At 35.0% G+C, this 16997-nt stretch overlaps 2 protein-coding genes and 1 non-coding gene across 4 annotated transcripts; 2 read left to right on the forward strand and 1 right to left on the reverse strand.

The window, feature by feature from the left end:
- The first annotated feature begins 653 nt into the window (after positions 1–653).
- On the forward strand, positions 654–2589 carry LOC107775993 (GDSL esterase/lipase At4g10955-like). 2 transcript variants are annotated; one of them, XM_016595800.2, is made up of 3 exons: positions 654–826; positions 1091–1208; positions 1473–2589. In XM_016595800.2, the coding sequence occupies exons 2-3, from the start codon at positions 1147–1149 to the stop codon at positions 2467–2469; spliced, it is 1059 nt and encodes a 352-aa protein (XP_016451286.1). In that variant the 5' UTR covers positions 654–826; positions 1091–1146; the 3' UTR covers positions 2470–2589. The 2 variants fall into 2 exon arrangements, with proteins under 2 accessions (XP_016451286.1, XP_075104709.1); XM_075248608.1 differs by lacking the exon at positions 654–826 and having other exon boundaries at positions 1004–1208.
- Positions 2590–11338: 8749 nt separating this feature from the next.
- Positions 11339–11445, reverse strand: LOC142178850 (small nucleolar RNA R71). Its single transcript, XR_012707066.1, has one exon. It is a non-coding gene; the product is annotated as a small nucleolar RNA R71 (small nucleolar RNA).
- A 1339-nt stretch (positions 11446–12784) lies between these two features.
- Positions 12785–15196, forward strand: LOC142178840 (uncharacterized). The gene is made up of 3 exons (XM_075248591.1): positions 12785–13418; positions 13538–13834; positions 14355–15196. Exons 1-3 carry the CDS (start codon positions 12785–12787, stop codon positions 15194–15196), a joined length of 1773 nt encoding a protein of 590 aa, XP_075104692.1.
- Positions 15197–16997: the final 1801 nt, after the last annotated feature.

Raw genomic sequence — 16997 nt, forward strand, 5'->3', positions numbered from 1 at the left:
ACCTATTTCATGATAGCATGATTGAAGTCAGAAAGGCAGTAGTTGTCATGTTACCCTTGTCTTTATATTTAATCATATTACTTGCTAATAAATATAATGCAGTTTGAATTATTCTATTAACTCACAGGTATACCCATTACACCCTCCCCCCCCCTTTCCCGGGCCCATTTTGCATCTATTCGGAGTATGTGAAGGTCAAATTTGTTAATATTCAATGTGAATTCATTGCCCCTTCATTTAAAAAGATAAAATAAAATAAAATTTTCCTAATGAAAAATTATATCAAAAGTACTAAAAATTTACATTGGTTAATAAGTTAAAATATTTAAAAAGTATTTGAAAACGTCATGGTCAAGAAATACATTTTTAACTCTTCAAATAGTAATAGTGTTACATAAAATGGTTAAGTTATTGCTAACTTTTGTTACTAATATATATGCATTGGTTATTGAATTTCAACAAACATTATAGATTAAAGAAAAATTAATTTGAGTTTCGACAAACATTAAAGATATATGAAAAGCTAATCGAAATTGGACGTACTGCTGGACATTCTTAATCCTACCAGTCCCATTATTACATTAATTTATAAAATTTGTCCTTATTTATTGTCGTTTGGAATCTATTAAGAGTTTTGGCGTTTACCAAACCTTGGACTTGGTAAAGATCTCCTTTGGACTTTGGTGTGCCCACTCTTTCCTCCTACATTTCCTTCTCCAATACTAGTAGTTTCTGCACGTTTTCTTTCTCTCAACTTGCCTGCAGATTTTGAAGTGGGGTGGGTATGTTTGATTATAATCCACACCCTATTGCTCTTTCATAGCAGGTAATTTTCTTCTCTTGTAGATATCATTGGATACTATTTTATTTTGTGCTTTCAACACTCGATTCTGATTCATTCTTAGAACTGTGTGTTTTCAACTTAGTGTTTCATTTGTTCCAATTTGATGTACATATCCTACTTAATTATCTCATCCTCAATTCATATATGCAAATTGATGTTGCAATGTCTGTGGACTACTAAACATTTCAACATTGCATGAATTGAGGCAATTAATTGCCTATAATGTGTGCGTGCTTTTGCTTTCAGTTCATGTCACAATTGTTCAATCCGAAGCTAAAAAAGAAGGGGAATTCCTTTTTTTGATGGCCTCTGAAAGGGAGATATTCAGCCTGTCGGGTCCATTATACCTCACTGCTATTGATTGGTAAGGGCATATATTAAGCTTAGCTTTGAGATGGTTCAAGTTGTTAATCTAAGATTCTTTTCAAATAAAAGGTAAAAAAGCTATAATTCTTCAAATTTGGAATAGATCTATATATGAACTCTTCGTTTGCTACAACTTTTAAAGGATGTATTAATTGAATTCTAGGCCGCATTAGTAATTAAGACAAATTAAAATTTTATCTTTAGTTAAAGTTATATGTAGTTGACTTTAAGATTTGAGTCAAGTTTTCATTTTCATTCACAGGAAAAATACAGATCATAGGAGGTCCGTAGCAGCAAGCTTAGTGAAGAGCGTGTACATTCTTGAACGTGACCGCCAGCAAAACCGACAAGGTCCTAAAGCTCTAGCTCCGCCCTGGTGGGAATTCTTCCATTTTCAGTTAATCCAAGTTTTGGTGGACAGTGAAGACCAATCTTACTTCGGCGCCATTTTCCAATACAAATTTCCAAATTCTCATTTCAACTACTCTTATTACTCAACCCACGGTCAGAATCAGAATCCACCAAAGTATGTGATCGCCTTTCGAGGCACAATTGCCAAAAAAGATAGCAGATCACAGGACTACAAGTTGGATTTTCGAGTCATTCGCAATAATCTTCACAATAGCTCTCGCTTCTATATTGCCCTTCAAGCTGTACAAAGCATTGTTCAAAATTATGGGCCCTCGGATATTTGGCTAGCAGGTCATTCATTGGGTTCTGCAATTGCATTAACAATTGGAAGGGATATGGTAATTAAAATGGACATTCATCTCGAAACATATTTGTTTAATCCACCATTTGCATCTCTTCCAATAGAGAAAATCAAGAACGAGAAATTGAAGCATGGAATTCGCTTTGCTCATAGTGTTGTCAAAGCTGGACTTGTTGCTGCCGTCAAAAGTCACAGGCCAGAGCCTCCACATAAAAATGATCATTTTACTATATTATCTACATGGGTTCCTTATTTGTTTGTGAATCCATCTGATCCTATTTGCTCGGAATATGTTGGATATTTCGAACATCGGGAAAAGATGGTTGCCATTGGCGCTGGGGAAATTGGACGGATTGCGACGCAGAATTCAATAAGAAGTATTATTTTGACTGCTATAGGAAAAGAGTCGGAACCGTCGCACCTACTTCCTTCTGCGTTTGTTACTGTTAATTTGAGCCCCTCTCCAGATTTCAAACGAGCTCATGGAATCCACCAATGGTGGAAACCTGATTTGCAGTGCAATTGTAAGCTTTACCAGTTTCGATAAGATTTGATATTAATTGTTTGTGAATTTTTAAAAGTTGTGGCTTATGTGCACAAAGTGTACAAAGCTGGGTGCAGATGGATAATTTGATTAATTACAGGGATCAAGAAATTTTTCTTGTCATAGGATGAATCTGAATTTGTTTTATTTGCAGTTAGATTGTTTTCTGTTCCATATTGAGACTACCCATTAAAACATTAAAAGAAGAAAAATACACACCTTTTTATTCATTTAGAATTTAAAATAAATATAACTTACCCTTTTTAAATTTTTGGTGTACTTGGGCTAAGTACTTGTTGTTGTTTCATGTTTGTACAATTTTAGTTTAATCTAGTGCAATACTTGATTCAAACTACCTATAATTTTGGTAACGATCCTTATAACATTAGCGACTATTTCATTTATATTTTTACTAGAAAAAATTACTATTGGCATAAGTTTGCTATAAAGACAAATGAATACGATTAATAATGAGAAAATAAATTTTCAATGGATCATGATGTTTCGTATGAAGAAAGAATAATCATAGGTGTCACGAAGAGAAGTTAATTGAAGTTTATCATTTGAAGGCTTCATCAATAAAACCATGCAATTTTTATTTTTTATTTTTATTTTCTTGCATTCTCTGTTATTAAACTGTGTTCGGAAATAATTTCTGCAATAATAAAGCAATAACAGATTCAGAATTAGAAGAATAAAAAGTTCCAAGCCCAACAGAAAACTGTGTTTTCTTAAGGAATTTAATCCCCTCAGTGTTGCCCAAGGTTATTGGATTAATTCCTCCCAGGATAGAATATAATAACTATTCTTTAATACCGGCAATGGAAATTACAGAATTTTGGCGAACTCAACAAACGGCAATAAACCACACTGATGCTTACGTTTTTGCTTTGAAAAAATAGTGCAGAAATACAGAAGAAAGAGGGGAAAGTTTTCAGATTTTCGGTGGTGAAAAATGAGGCCACTCCTATGTATTTATAGCAAACAATTACAAAAAATTATCAATCATATCAATTGACCAAATCCGAATTTGAAGTCGAGCCAACAATTACAAAAAATTATCAATCAATCATATCAATTGACCAAATCTAAATCCAAATTTGAATCCTCCGAATCGGAAGCCGAAGCTGAGCGACGACGACGGCGCGAGGAACTACTTCTTCCCAACTCTTTACGAGCTAGAAGATATGTTTATCTCTATAAGTACAAAGATTTTCTTTCCATTTTCTGATGAGGGACAAAGTGCATTGGTAAAAGGAATACTTCAAACTTTTCTTTTTCCTCCAAATCTTTCCCTCCATTTTTCCATTCACACATCTTTAGATAAAAAATTCAATAATCCCCCACATGAATGGAGAATGGCTATCTGAAAATATGCATGCATGAAAAACTGTGTGATTTACAAGCAAGGATTAATCGCATCTGGATAAGTAGATTTCCCTTTGAACTTTCCATAGAGAACTTATGTCGGATATACTCGGTCAATCAGTAGATTTGATATCTTTGAACCGTCGAACTTTGATATTTACCTAGACAGCCCCATAAGTCACACAATGAACGCTTTAAGCGTCTTTGGTTCTCATTGTTATATTCATTTCAGCCATGAACACCGCCCTGGTTCATAAGTGCGTAGAGAACTGGCCTTACAAAATTCTCCTTGAAACGTCTTACATTTCACACTTACATAGGTGATTCCTAAACGTGTTATCCCATTGATACATTATTTGATATTCTCCGTATCAAACTTAAAAACTGTTAAAAAGCATTAATATTTTATCCTTGGTACTGGACATTGTCTTCAATACGAGAATTGATCAAAGTTTTATTTGACAATGTTGAACCATCATTAATGACTTTGTTTGACCTCCTTGGACCTAGATCTTGGGATGTCTAGTCTTCTAGGTAGAGTTACCGCCACAATGACTTGTCCTCGGTCATAGTTCCATTCCATTTGATGATTTATCAACCGCCTCTCTACTTAGGCCTTTTGTGAGCGGATTCGACACATTATCTTTTGACTTTACGTAGTCAATTATGATAATTCCACTAGAGAGTAGTTGTCTAACAGTGTTATGTCTTCGTCGTATGTGATGAGATTTCTCGTTATACATAATGCTCTCAGCCCTTCCTATTGCCGCTTGACTATCATAATGTATGCATATAGGAGCCACTGGTTTGGGCAAAAATGAAATATCTTTCAAGAAATTTCAGAGCCATTCTTCTTCTTCTCCAGCCTTATCTATAGCTATAAACTCAGACTCCATTATAGAGCGAGCAATGCATGTCTGTTTGGATAATTTCCAAGACACTTCTCATCTACCAATGGTAAAAACATATCCACTTGTGGACTTTGTTTCTGATAATCCAGTGATTCAACTTATATCACTATATCCTTCAATTACTGCAGGATATTTATTGTAGTGCAAAGCATAATCTTGGAAGAATGATTCTCAACTAAGAAGCTTTAAGTTAGAAGAGTTGACCAAGTTTGACTTTTTAGTATTTGACCTCGGATCGAAGTTTTTATAGTTCTGTTAGGTTTGTATGGTGATTTTGGGTTTGGGCGTATGCCCGGATTTGCATTTGGATATTTCTAGAAGGTTTCTATACTAGTTGGCGAAAGTTAGCAATTTGAAGGTTTGGAATGTTCATAAGTTTGATGGGGAGTTGACTTTGATGATATCGGGTTCGGATTGTTGTTTCAGAAATTAGAATAACTTCGTTATATCATTTGAGACTTGTGTTCTAAATTTGAGTTCATTCCGAGTTGATTTGATAAGGTTTGGCAAGGGTTTTGGAAGTTGTAAGATTCAAAGTTCATTAAGTTCGATTTGAGACACGATTCATGATTTTGATATTATTGTGGGTGATTTGAGTCCTAGAGTAGGTCCATGTTATGTTATAGGACTTGTTGATATGTTCGGACGGGGTCCCGAGGGGCTCAGGTGAGTTTAAGATGAGTTTTAGATCGTTTCCATGTTTTTGGCACTACTGATTTCTGGTTTTTCAGGCCTTATTCGCAATCGCAAAGATTGGGTCGCGATCTCATAGTGTATTATGGGAGCTGGACTTTTTCCTTCTTCACGTTCGCGACTGTTATACCGCGTTAACGTACCTTTGGAGGCCCGAGCAACACGTTCGCGTTCGTCAGCTCGCATTCGCGTAGAGTTGAGTTGAGAAGCTAGGAGTTGGAGATTTTTTATTCGCGTTCGTATTTGTCTTGTCGCGATCGCGTAGTGCAGGTGCATCTGGTCATCGCATTCGTATGGGAAGTTTCGTGAATGTGTAGGGTATTTTTGGAGGCTGTCGGGTTTGTTCTTCGCGATCGCGAACGATGTCCCGCGATCGCGAAGGGTGTTTCTGTTCAGTGGTTATAAGTACTCTATTTTTGGGGGGTTTCAGTCATTTTATCATATTTGGAGCTATGGAGTTCAGTTTGAGACGATGTTTTAGGTGATTTTCACCATATGGTTTGAGATAAGTGTTCTCTACTCAATTTTGATTATATTTCATGAATCTATCTTCGTTCTTGGTATTTGATTGATGAGTTTAAGAGAGAAATTGGGGGGTTTTATCTAAAATTTCATAAAGAGAATTTTTGAGTTTTAAACATTGATTCGAAGTCGGATTTGAGTGAAACTAGTATGGTTGGATTCGTAATTGAATGGGTTATCGGATTTTGTAAGTTTTGATAGGTTCTGAGGTGCGGGCTCGGGTTTGACCTTTTGGTAGACTTTGAGTTTTTGATTAAAGATCCCACCTTTATCGATTGAGTTTGTGTTTTTTGGTATTATTTGATTTTCTTGAGTTACTGTTGACTAGTTTTGAGCCATTCGGAGGTCGGTACACGCGGGATGCCATTTCTAGAGTATTGTTTGGCTTGCTTGGTATTGGATTCGGCTTGTTCGAGGTAAGTAACACTTCTAAACTTGGTGCTGAGGGTATGAAACCCTGAATATACATGTTGTGTGTTTGGTGTTGAGGTGACACACATGCTAGGTGATGGGCGTGTGGGCGTGCACCGTGTGAATAACTCGGTTGATTATGTGGTACTGTGTAGCTACCTAATCTTGTTTTTATCCATGAAATTTCTATGTGATAGAGTAATTGAGTTGTGATCCATGTTAGAAACCATGTTTAGGCTATATGCTTATTTTGTTGGGACTCACTGAGGTCATTTCTGCTGTGGAGTTATTTGCTTAATTGGCAATTACATACTCAGTCATATTCATTCATTTGCATATCATATCTCAGTCTATGTTATCATTCATTGTCACATCATGTTATCATTGTTTGGGCTGATTGGCATGAGAATTGTGAGCTCGAGTCACTCGAGACATTGATGACTGAGTGAGGCCGAGGGCCTAATTGTGATTTATATTTATAGGATCGGGCTGCACGCCGCAGCATGCCATAATTGCCTTATATTAGCGCTTGGGCAGGATCGCCCCTCCAAAGTCTGACATACCAACAGTGAGCACAGATACCTACTGAGTGCGAGTGTCGAGTGATTGCGAGTGCTAAGTGATTGGGAGGTGCTGAGTAATTGAAAGGTGCTGAGTGACTGGGAGGTGCTGAGTGATTGAGTGTGCTGAGTGAGGTTGACTACTCCGAGAGCATGAGCACACGAGTTTATCACCGTGGTGCATTACATTTGACATTCATGCTTAGCATGTAGGCATAAAGATGCATTTCCTCATGTTGTACGATATGGTGACATTCGTGACTTCACATGCACATTGACATGTAGTCATAGAGATGTACTTTCCTCATGTTGTCTGATAATAAAACATCTTATCTGTTGTTGAAAGTTTTTGGAAAAAATCTCAGTTTTCTGACATACTCACATTTTGGTGATTTCGGAGAAATATTTAGGTTTTACTGTTATACCTGAAAAGCATGCCTATTTTCCGTAACTATGAACGAGCTGAGTATTATATATTTAAGTATTTCTTGTATTGTTTTCATTATACTGTTACGAGTTGTTCTTGGCTGTTGGTGTCGGACTCTGACCGTTGTCCAAGCCCGTCACTACTTTCAACCTAAAGTTAGGTTTGTTACTTATTAAATAGATGGGGTCGGTTGTACTCATACTACACTTCTGCACTTTGCGTGCAGATTTTAGATGTTAATATTGCTGTGTATAGCGGGAGCTGGCATTGAAGATGAACTTGTGTTTCAGTTATAACTGCCTCTTGTTCATGGTAGCTTTAGATTTATAAAAATCTGTTTATGTATATTTCGAATAGATGATGTATGTATTTCATATCAACTTTGTAAACTCTAAGTCTTAGGAACTCATGATTCGTAGTACCAGTCCTTAGGGAGTTGTATAAAATTCAGTTATTTATTTTTGACTCTTATCATTATCATTATATTGTGATTTATTATTAATTGAATTACCTAGCGGGTTGGTTAGGTGTCATCACGACTAGTTAGATTTTGGATCGTGACAAGTTGGTATCAGAGCTCTAGGTTCATATGCTCTACGAGTCATGAACAAGTGTCTAGTAGAGTCTTGCAGATCGGTATGGTGACGCTCATATCTATCTTCGAGAGGCTACAAGGCATTTAGGATAAACTTCCCATCTTTCTTTCCTTATCGTGGAGCATTGATTCAGCTTGAAGCGTATCTCTTCGAATTCCTTCCACTCACTGGTATGCGCACGTGAGTGCTCGGTATCAGTTGTACATTGATGGCTTATGGATTCCATGGATGAGGTGCGAGATGAGTTTTTTGTGTTTTGGTGATGGGCTAGTCTAGAGGACTTGAGGCCTGATTTGGAACGCAGCTTAGGCTCGATAGTTTCAGTTGTGTGAGCATGTGCTTCGGGACTTCTATGTCCACTGGTGTCCCTATGAGTGGGACTGGTGGCTCGGTGAGTGATTGGATGGCCATATGATGAATAGGAAGTGACTACGGGATGTGTTCAGATGGTTTGAATGTGACAGGAAGAGTTTGCTTGAGATGTGAAAAGAACTATTGGATGCTCGATTTCTGTGGATGTGTCATACAGCCTTGAGTTATGAAGGTTTTTGAAAGATTCTTTCATGTTATTTCATTTGTGTAATGAAGTAGATTTTCATGTCTTGTTGATGAGTTCCGACTCAGGAAGATTAAGTGATTGCATAGTAGTTGTGGTTGTGAACGGGTATAGAGAGATTTCAGTTTGAGGCTAAGAAGGTGGTTGATGGATAAAATTTATTCATATATTTTTATATGTAAATATTAAATATTTTAAATAAAACATGAATAAATATACCATGTTCTCCCATATTTTCTAACATACTTCGCAGGAGGAAGAGCATATGAAAATTGAAGAAAAGAAGCAAAACAAGAGTGGGAATTGAGTAGTCAACCGGGAATGAAGAAGCAAATATAACACCATAGTTGCGACAATGGCAATTGAAAATAATGGAGCAAATTACATAGTTGCAACTAGCATACTATAGTTGAAACTATGGTTCTTCCTCTGCAGAATAAAAATCAATTGGCAAGGTCATAGTTGCACCTACAATTTTCATAGTTGCAACTATGGAGAACCTTAGGCAAGAAAACTCTATAAATAGAGTGTGAATTTTGAAGAGAAGACATTGAGTCTTACGGGAGAAAACTACTTTTTGGTCTCTCTCTCTCTTTTGTCTTTAATATTTCCTACTAGTTGTCTTTCTTTTAGAAGAATAATATTTCTTCATAAGTTCTTTGTTCCTAAATTAATTTTTCTTACTTCGTAATGGAGTAACTTCTTTTGTTGGGATAGTTGATCAAGCTTGATATATATATTTATAATACTATCTCAGTTTAATACATCCTTGGCTTGAAACTTTCTTTTTATACTTTGTACTGTGCCGTAATAATAGTTTTAATTAATCATTATTATCACTTCTACATAGTTTATCTCTAAGTTATTCTTATATTAATTTTGTAATTCTCACGAAGCAAAATTGATATATAATAACCAATGAATAATTAGTAGAGTGAGAGTAATTTTTAGTAATCTATTATTCCAACTTCGTAATCTTGCTTGCCTCAGTTTTAATTCTCACGGAGGAATTGCTGTAGGCAAGATTATTGATTTTTTTTTAGTAAAAATATTCTCACGAAGTTTTTACTACCTCTTAGCACAATTCAAGCAAGAAATATATTTCGGTTTAATCGTCACTAGTTTTAACTCAATTAATCACATAACCTCACAGAGTGCTATTAATTGACTACTTCTTAGTGAGCTAAATATAATTGTATTAGCAATAAGTAATTATTCCTAAGATAAATTCATGTAAAAATTGATATTTTATTGTAATATATTATCAAGTGAATTCAACGATTCCCAACTCTTTTAAATTATAAGTCTTCCAAAAGTTCTTGGTTTTTGTTTAAGTAATTAACAAGCTTTAAACCTCACTCACTTTTCATCAAACTGATTCTCTCAAATAGTAGTTGAAATATTAAAAGTCTGTAGCATAGATGTTTGGCTACAGACGTTCCAATCTCTGTGGGACGATATCATAAATTATACTAGAATTTGACAAAGTACGAGCAGGAAAATCCTATACACATTGGCCTCATCAAAGTTTTGGCGCCGTTGCCGGGGATTTGCATACATATACTTCAGATTAAATATTTTGTTACTAATTTGAGACTTTATTATTGTTATATGTTATTATTATCACTATTTACTAAGTAGTACTATAACTACTACTATCATATTAATATTATCGTTTTCTTTTCGTAACAGCACTCTAAAAAAATATATTAGTACTTCTTCCAATTATTGCTATCATTAGCTTTCCTTCATTATATTTAGTATAATTATTATTAGTACTATCACTTGTTGTATCATTTTTTTTCTCGTTGCAAGTACTTCGACATACTTCTTTTTCTAATTTTCAATATAGTTTGTTGTTACATATTATTATTTTCTTATCATTGTTTATTGTTTTTTGGGGTAATATTTTATCATTATTATTAGTACTTCTACAGTGTTATTCTCACTGATCACTATTATTACCCACTAGTACAACTTTTGTTTATACTTAATAATACTCTATTATCTCAATTCATTATTAGTATTACTACTAACGCTTAATTGTTAGTTTCATTGTTTTATATATATATTTTTATTTTATTAGTAGCCTAATTACTAGTATTATTATCTACAATATTATGGTATTTGTTTTTCTTCACTAACTATCTATATTCTCTTTGAAATTTTCTTTAGTTTAGTTATCAATTACTAGCACTACATTAGGATTAAATTTAATTTTTTTTTACTTTCAAAATTTTAAGTAGTTTATGACCCGCTCTTCTACAAAAGAGTTGGCTAATTACGATCCTGAAATTGAAAGATCTCTTCGATTGCACAGGAAAGGACAAGCATTATCTTCTCAAAGCATAACTTGTGACAGAATGGAGCACCAACTAGAAGATGATAACAATCCACTGGAGATTCCACCACCAGTTCATGTAGAGGAGTAGTTTGATGAAGTGGCGCCAAGGCCAGCAAACAAAATCCTTAGGGATTATGCTAGACCTGATCACTTCAACTGTGAATCTAGTGTCAGGAAGCCCCTAGTGGCAGCCAACAACTTTGAAATCAGGACCGGCCTGATTCAAACAAATCAACAATCTTGTATCTTCACTGGTGATACAAGTGAAGACCCACAAAGTCATTTAATTGATTTTCTAGAACTTGTAGAAACTGCTAAGTACAATGGAGTACCTCCTGAAGCTATCAAGTTAAGGCTATTTCCTTTTTCTTTAAAAGGAGGTACCAAGACTTGGTTGCGAAGTTTACCTCAAGGGTCCATTATGACATGGGACCAGATGACTTAGAAGTTTTTAAACAAATATTTTTCCCCTGCTAAAATCACAAAGTTAAGACAAGACATATCTAATTTCTTGCAGACTGACACTGAGTCAGTTTATCAAGCTTGGGAAAGATTAAAAGCAATGTTAAGAAAATGCCCACACCATGACATTCCTGAATATATGCAATTGTACATTTTCTATCACGGGTTAAAACCCTCTGCTAGAAATATGATAGATGCAGCTGCAGGAGGTTCTATAATGGGAAAAACCACAGAGGAAGCATTGCAACTATTGAATGAAATTTTTGAGAACGCTATCTAATGGCCATCCGAGCGTGTAATCATTAAAAAGGCTGCTACGGTAAATCAGGTCGATGCATTGAATACACTAACGCAACAGATTATTTCTTTGGCACAAAAGTTTGAATCTTTTCAGGTGAATAGACAACAATCAAACCAATCAGAGGCTTGTGACATGTGTGGAGGAAACCACCAGAACCATGAATGTCAAGCAACCAATCAAACGGATGAACATGTTAATGTCATCGGTTACAAGCCATATCCCTTTGGGAGTCTAATGGCACAAAAGCATCCAGAATTTCAGTGGAGTAACCCAAATGGTGCAGAAAACTCTCAAAGCTTCCAGAAACAATAGGTGCAGGGCCCGCCGGGATACCAGAATCAAAATCGTAGACAACCGAATTACAGACCTTATCAGCAAGTAGGACCATATCAACAAGCAGGGTCATACCAGCAGAGGCCCCAACAAGCTCATCCAAGTCTTGATGACCTTTTGTATAAGTATATTAAGGTCACTGATGAAAAGATGGAAAGCCAAATTTCATCCCTCAAAAATCTGGATATTCAGTTAAGCCAATTGGCGGCTCTTGTGTCAGAAAAGATTCAGGGTCCCTTACCAAGCAATACAGAGAAAAATCCAAAGGAGCACCTTAAGGCCATCACTTTACGGTCAGGTAAGGAACTTGATGAACCTTATGCAGACAGACAAGAAAAGAACCAGACAGAACAACAGGTAGACAAAGGTAAGAATATTGAAAAATTATCTGAACCATTAAAGGAGAAAGAAATAAAGAATAAGGAAGAAAAAATTTCTGAAAAATTGATTGCCCCACCTGTGACAATTCCTTTTCCACAAAAAATAAAACGAGAAAAACTTGATGGTCAATTTGAAAAGTTTTTCGAAATCTTGAAACAGATTCATATTAATATTCTTTTCACTGATGCTTTGTTGCAAATGCCTTCATATGTTAAATTTTTAAAAGAAATTTTTTCAAGCAAAAGGAAATTGGAAGAAGTTTCTGTGGTAATGCTTACTGAATAATGCAGTGCTATACTTCAAAATAAGCTACCATAAAAATTTGATGATCCTGGCAGTTTTATCATTCCATGCACTTTGGGAGGAGTATATTTTGAAAAAGCACTTTGTGATTCTGGAGCTTCAGTAAATTTGATACCATTTTCTATCTTTAGAAAATTGGATCTTGGTGAAATGAAGGACATAAGTGTCCCACTTCAGTTTGCAGATAAAAGTACTAAGAAACCTAAGGGAATAATTGAAAATGTGCTTGTAAGAGTAGATAAGTTTGTGTTCCTTGTAGATTTTATAGTGCTTGAAATGAAAAAATTTCCTGATGAACCAATAATTTTAGGTAGACCATTTCTTTCTACAGGAAGAGCAATCATAGATGTTCATCAAGGACAGCTAATTTTGAGGGTTGATGAAGAAAGAGTCATTTTTGATATGCAAAAGATACTAAGATTTTCAGGAGATGAGGCATCATCTTCATGCTTTTATATTGACATGATTAGTGATCTTGAAGATGAATTCAAAGATGATCAATTAATTTCTGACTCAATGGAAAGATGTTTGACCAAATCAGACACTACACAAGATGATGATCCCACAATCAGGAAAGAAACTGAAAGACTGGAAAATGATTCTAACGATAAAGAAATGCAATCAGAAGAAGTTCAACCGAAAATTGAACTCAAAGTTCTCCCTTCTCATTTAAAATATGTTTATCTTGAGCAAGAATTATTTCTAGTAATTATTTCATCTTCTTTGACTGCAGAACAAGAAGAAAGACTAATTCAAGTCTTAAAAGCACATAAAGGAGCTTTAGGTTGGACTGTAGAGGATATCAAAGGGATTAGTCCAGCAATTTGTACCCATAGAATACTCATGGAGGATATCTAAAAGACAATAATCCAACCCTAAAGGAGATTGAATCCTATAATGCAGGAAGTGGTGAAAAGGAGATTGTCAAGCTTTTAGCAGCATGTATTATTTACCCAATTTCAGACAGCCCTTGGGTAAGTCTAGTTCAGGTAGTACCAAAGAAAAGAGGTATGGCAGTTATAAAGAATGAAAATAATGAACTCATACCTACGAGGACTGTTACAGCATGGAGAGTCTGTATTGATTATAGACGTCTCAATGATGCTACCAGAAAAGATCATTTTCCTTTACCATTTATTGATCAAATGTTGGAAAGAATTGCAGGATATGGTTTTACTGTTTTCTTGATAGTTATTCAGGGTATAACCAAATACTAATTGCACCCGAAGATCAGGATAAGACAACTTTCACATGTCCTCACAGAATATATGCCTATAAGAGAATGCCATTTGGTCTGTGCAACGCCCCTGCTATATTTCAACATTGCATGTCAGCAATATTTTTTGGCATGACTGAAAAATTTCTTGAAATTTTTATGGATGATTTTACACTCTTTGGCAAAATATTTGAAGATTTTCTTTACCACTTGACTTTAGTTCTTAAGAGATGTGAAGAGACAAACTTGATTCTGAATTGGAAAAAATGTCATTTTATGGTTACAGAGGGAATTGTTTTAGGACATAAAATCACTACTAATGGAATAGAAGTTGATAAGGCTAAAATTGATCTTATAGTAGGATTACCCCTCCCACAACTGTTAAAGGCATTAGAAGCTTTCTAGGTCATGTATGTTTTTACAGATTGTTCATAAAGGATTTTTCAAAGATTCCAAAACCTCTGACTAACCTCTTGATGAAAGATGTTAAGTTTGATTTTTCAGGTGATTGCATGATAGCTTTTGACACCCTGAAGGAGAAATTATCAATTGCCCCTGTAGTTGTGTCCCCTGATTGGAGTCAACCTTTTGAGGTTATGTGTGATGCTAGTGATACGTTAATTAGATCTGTTTTAGGCCAGAGAAAGGATAAGATTTTTCATCCCATTTACTATACCAGTAGAACACTAAATGAGGCTCAACTGAATTATGCCACAACAGAAAAAGAGTTACTGGCAGTAGTATTTGCATTTGATAAATTTTGTTCTTATTTGATAGGAACGAAGGTCACTGTTTTTACTGACCATGCAGCTCTAAAATACCTCTTAGCAAAAAAGGATGCTCGACCTAGATTGTTAAGATGGATTTTACTTCTACAAGAATTTGACCTTAAGATAAAAGATAAAAAAGGAACAGAGAATCAGGTAGCTGACCATTTGTCTAGACTAGAAGACCCTTCCCTCAAGTTCAACGAGATAAAAGAAGAATTTCCTGATGAACACATTTTTTCAGTTGACTCTATTGTGACTCAACCACCTTGGTTCGCAGATATTGTTAATTACTTGGTTGGAAGATGGACACCCCAAGATCTCTCTTACAAACAGAGAAAAAAGCTTATTTCTGATGCTAAGTATTATTTGTGGAATGAACCTTACTTGTTCAAAATTTGTGCAGATAATACCATCAAGAGGTGTGTACCTGAAGAAGAGATGACCAAAATTTTGTATCACTGTCATGATGGAGCAATTGGAGGTCATTATGCTGCAAACCGTAGGACATTTAAAGTATTGGAGGCCAGATTTTTCTGGCCAACACTCTTTAAAGATGCCCGAGCATATGTCGCATAATGTGACAGGTGTCAGAAAACAGGTAATATCACTAAGAGAGATGAGATGCCATTACAATCAATATAGGTATGTGAAATATTTGATGTTTGGGGAATAGATTTCATGGGTCCTTTTCTTTCTTCTCATTCTTTTGAATATATCCTTGTGGGTGTGGATTATGTATCAAGATGGGTTGAAGCCATCCTCACAAGGAAGAATGATGCTCATACAATGTGTAATTTTCTTAGAAAAAATATTTTTACTAGATTTGGCACACCTCGAGTCATCATTAGTGATCAAAGAACTCATTTCATGAATAAGTATATTTCTGCTTTGCTATCAAAATATGGTGTGACTCACAAAACTGGAACACCATATCATGCTCAAACACAAGGGCAAGTTGAAGTTTCCAACCGCGAGTTAAAAAAATTCTGGAAAAGACGGTTGGAATTTCAAGAAAATACTGGTCTTTAAAATTAGATAATGCATTATGGGCATATCGAACGGCGTTCAAAACGCCAATTGGAACATCCCCATATAAATTAGTCTTTGTAAAGGCTTGCCTTTTTGCGAGTTGAATTAGAACACAAAGCTTTTTGGGCACTCAAAGCATTAAACTCTGAATTAACATCTGCTGGTAAAAATAGATTTTTTCAGGTTAATGAATTGGAAGAACTGAGGTTGGAAGTTTATGAAAATGCCAGAATTTTCAAAGAAAAAACAAAAATATGGCATGACAATTTGATCCGACAAAAAAGTTTTAAAATTGGAGATCATGTACTTCTTTACAATAGTCGACTCAGGCTATTCCAAGAAAAATTAAAATCCAGGTAGACAGGTCCTTACAATGTTACAGGTGTTACTCCTTATGGAGCAATCGAAATTCAACAGAACAGTGGAGGAGATAAATTTAAGGTAAATGGTCAGAGACTCAAATTATAATTTGGAGGACATTTTGAGCAACGTCCATCAGTCACTCTGATAGACTAATGAATTCTACACTCAATAAGTCGAGCTGACGACGTTAAACTCAGACTTATGGTACCTACCCGTAACCATTGAGGGTGAAGCAATGGAACCCCATAAGACCAATATGATTTGTATGAATAAATGCTTAACCAATTGATTTGGTTAATATCCAGATTATTGTACAACCGGGAAGATCCCATGAAGGCCTCTACAAAAACAGAGCCATCTATACAGGAGTAATTCCATGCTGGTCGGTATGCCTAAGTCACTGGTTGGTTAACCATCTAATTGTGTAAATTAATTATTGAATCAGGTTAAATTAGTTCAGTCTATTACACATAGAACATGTGTAGTCACAGTTTCTTTCAAGCTTTCTTCTGTGATTGTAAATTTGAAAGCCAAAAAGATTTTTTATTTTATATACATTAGTATTAATTTTTTCTTTTCCTTAAATTAATTATATATGTATATCTCTTATCACGTGTTTAGTTATATGTCATAATTCTATTGCTTTATTTTAAAAAAAATGAAAAATATATATAATAATATAAAAAGAATGATCACGTTCTTTCTTTAAAAGTTGTTATAAGGAAAGTTTCTCTTTTGTTAATTTTTTTTTCTCCTTGAAAAAAAGAATTCTATAATATTATAATAATTTTTTTTTCTTAATGATTGTGTCACTGTAGGTTTTTAATTAGTAAAATAAATTATTTCTATTGCGCACAAATATTAAGTCTTTTCTTCATTATCATATCAGTTCCACGCCTATGACTTTAATTTTGTGAAGGCAAAACTAGCTTCTCCAACTCGCAAGATCAAAGGAATTGAGAAAAGTTCTTATCACAAGAAGGTA

This window comes from Nicotiana tabacum, unplaced genomic scaffold (assembly GCF_000715075.1).
Source record: "Nicotiana tabacum cultivar K326 unplaced genomic scaffold, ASM71507v2 Un00002, whole genome shotgun sequence".
Classification (NCBI taxonomy): Eukaryota; Viridiplantae; Streptophyta; class Magnoliopsida; order Solanales; family Solanaceae; genus Nicotiana; species Nicotiana tabacum.

Bases quoted from the DNA above. Each gene is read 5' to 3' on its own strand.
- LOC142178840 (XM_075248591.1), top strand. From the start codon at position 12,785: ATGAAGGACATAAGTGTCCCACTTCAGTTTGCAGATAAAAGTACTAAG. The intron at 13,419-13,537 runs GTTGGACTGTAG...CCTATAATGCAG, and splicing joins AGCACATAAAGGAGCTTTAG to GAAGTGGTGAAAAGGAGATT. The intron at 13,835-14,354 runs GTATAACCAAAT...TTGATTTTTCAG, and splicing joins TTTCTTGATAGTTATTCAGG to GTGATTGCATGATAGCTTTT.
- LOC107775993 (XM_016595800.2), top strand. From the start codon at position 1,147: ATGGCCTCTGAAAGGGAGATATTCAGCCTGTCGGGTCCATTATACCTC. The intron at 1,209-1,472 runs GTAAGGGCATAT...TTTCATTCACAG, and splicing joins TACCTCACTGCTATTGATTG to GAAAAATACAGATCATAGGA.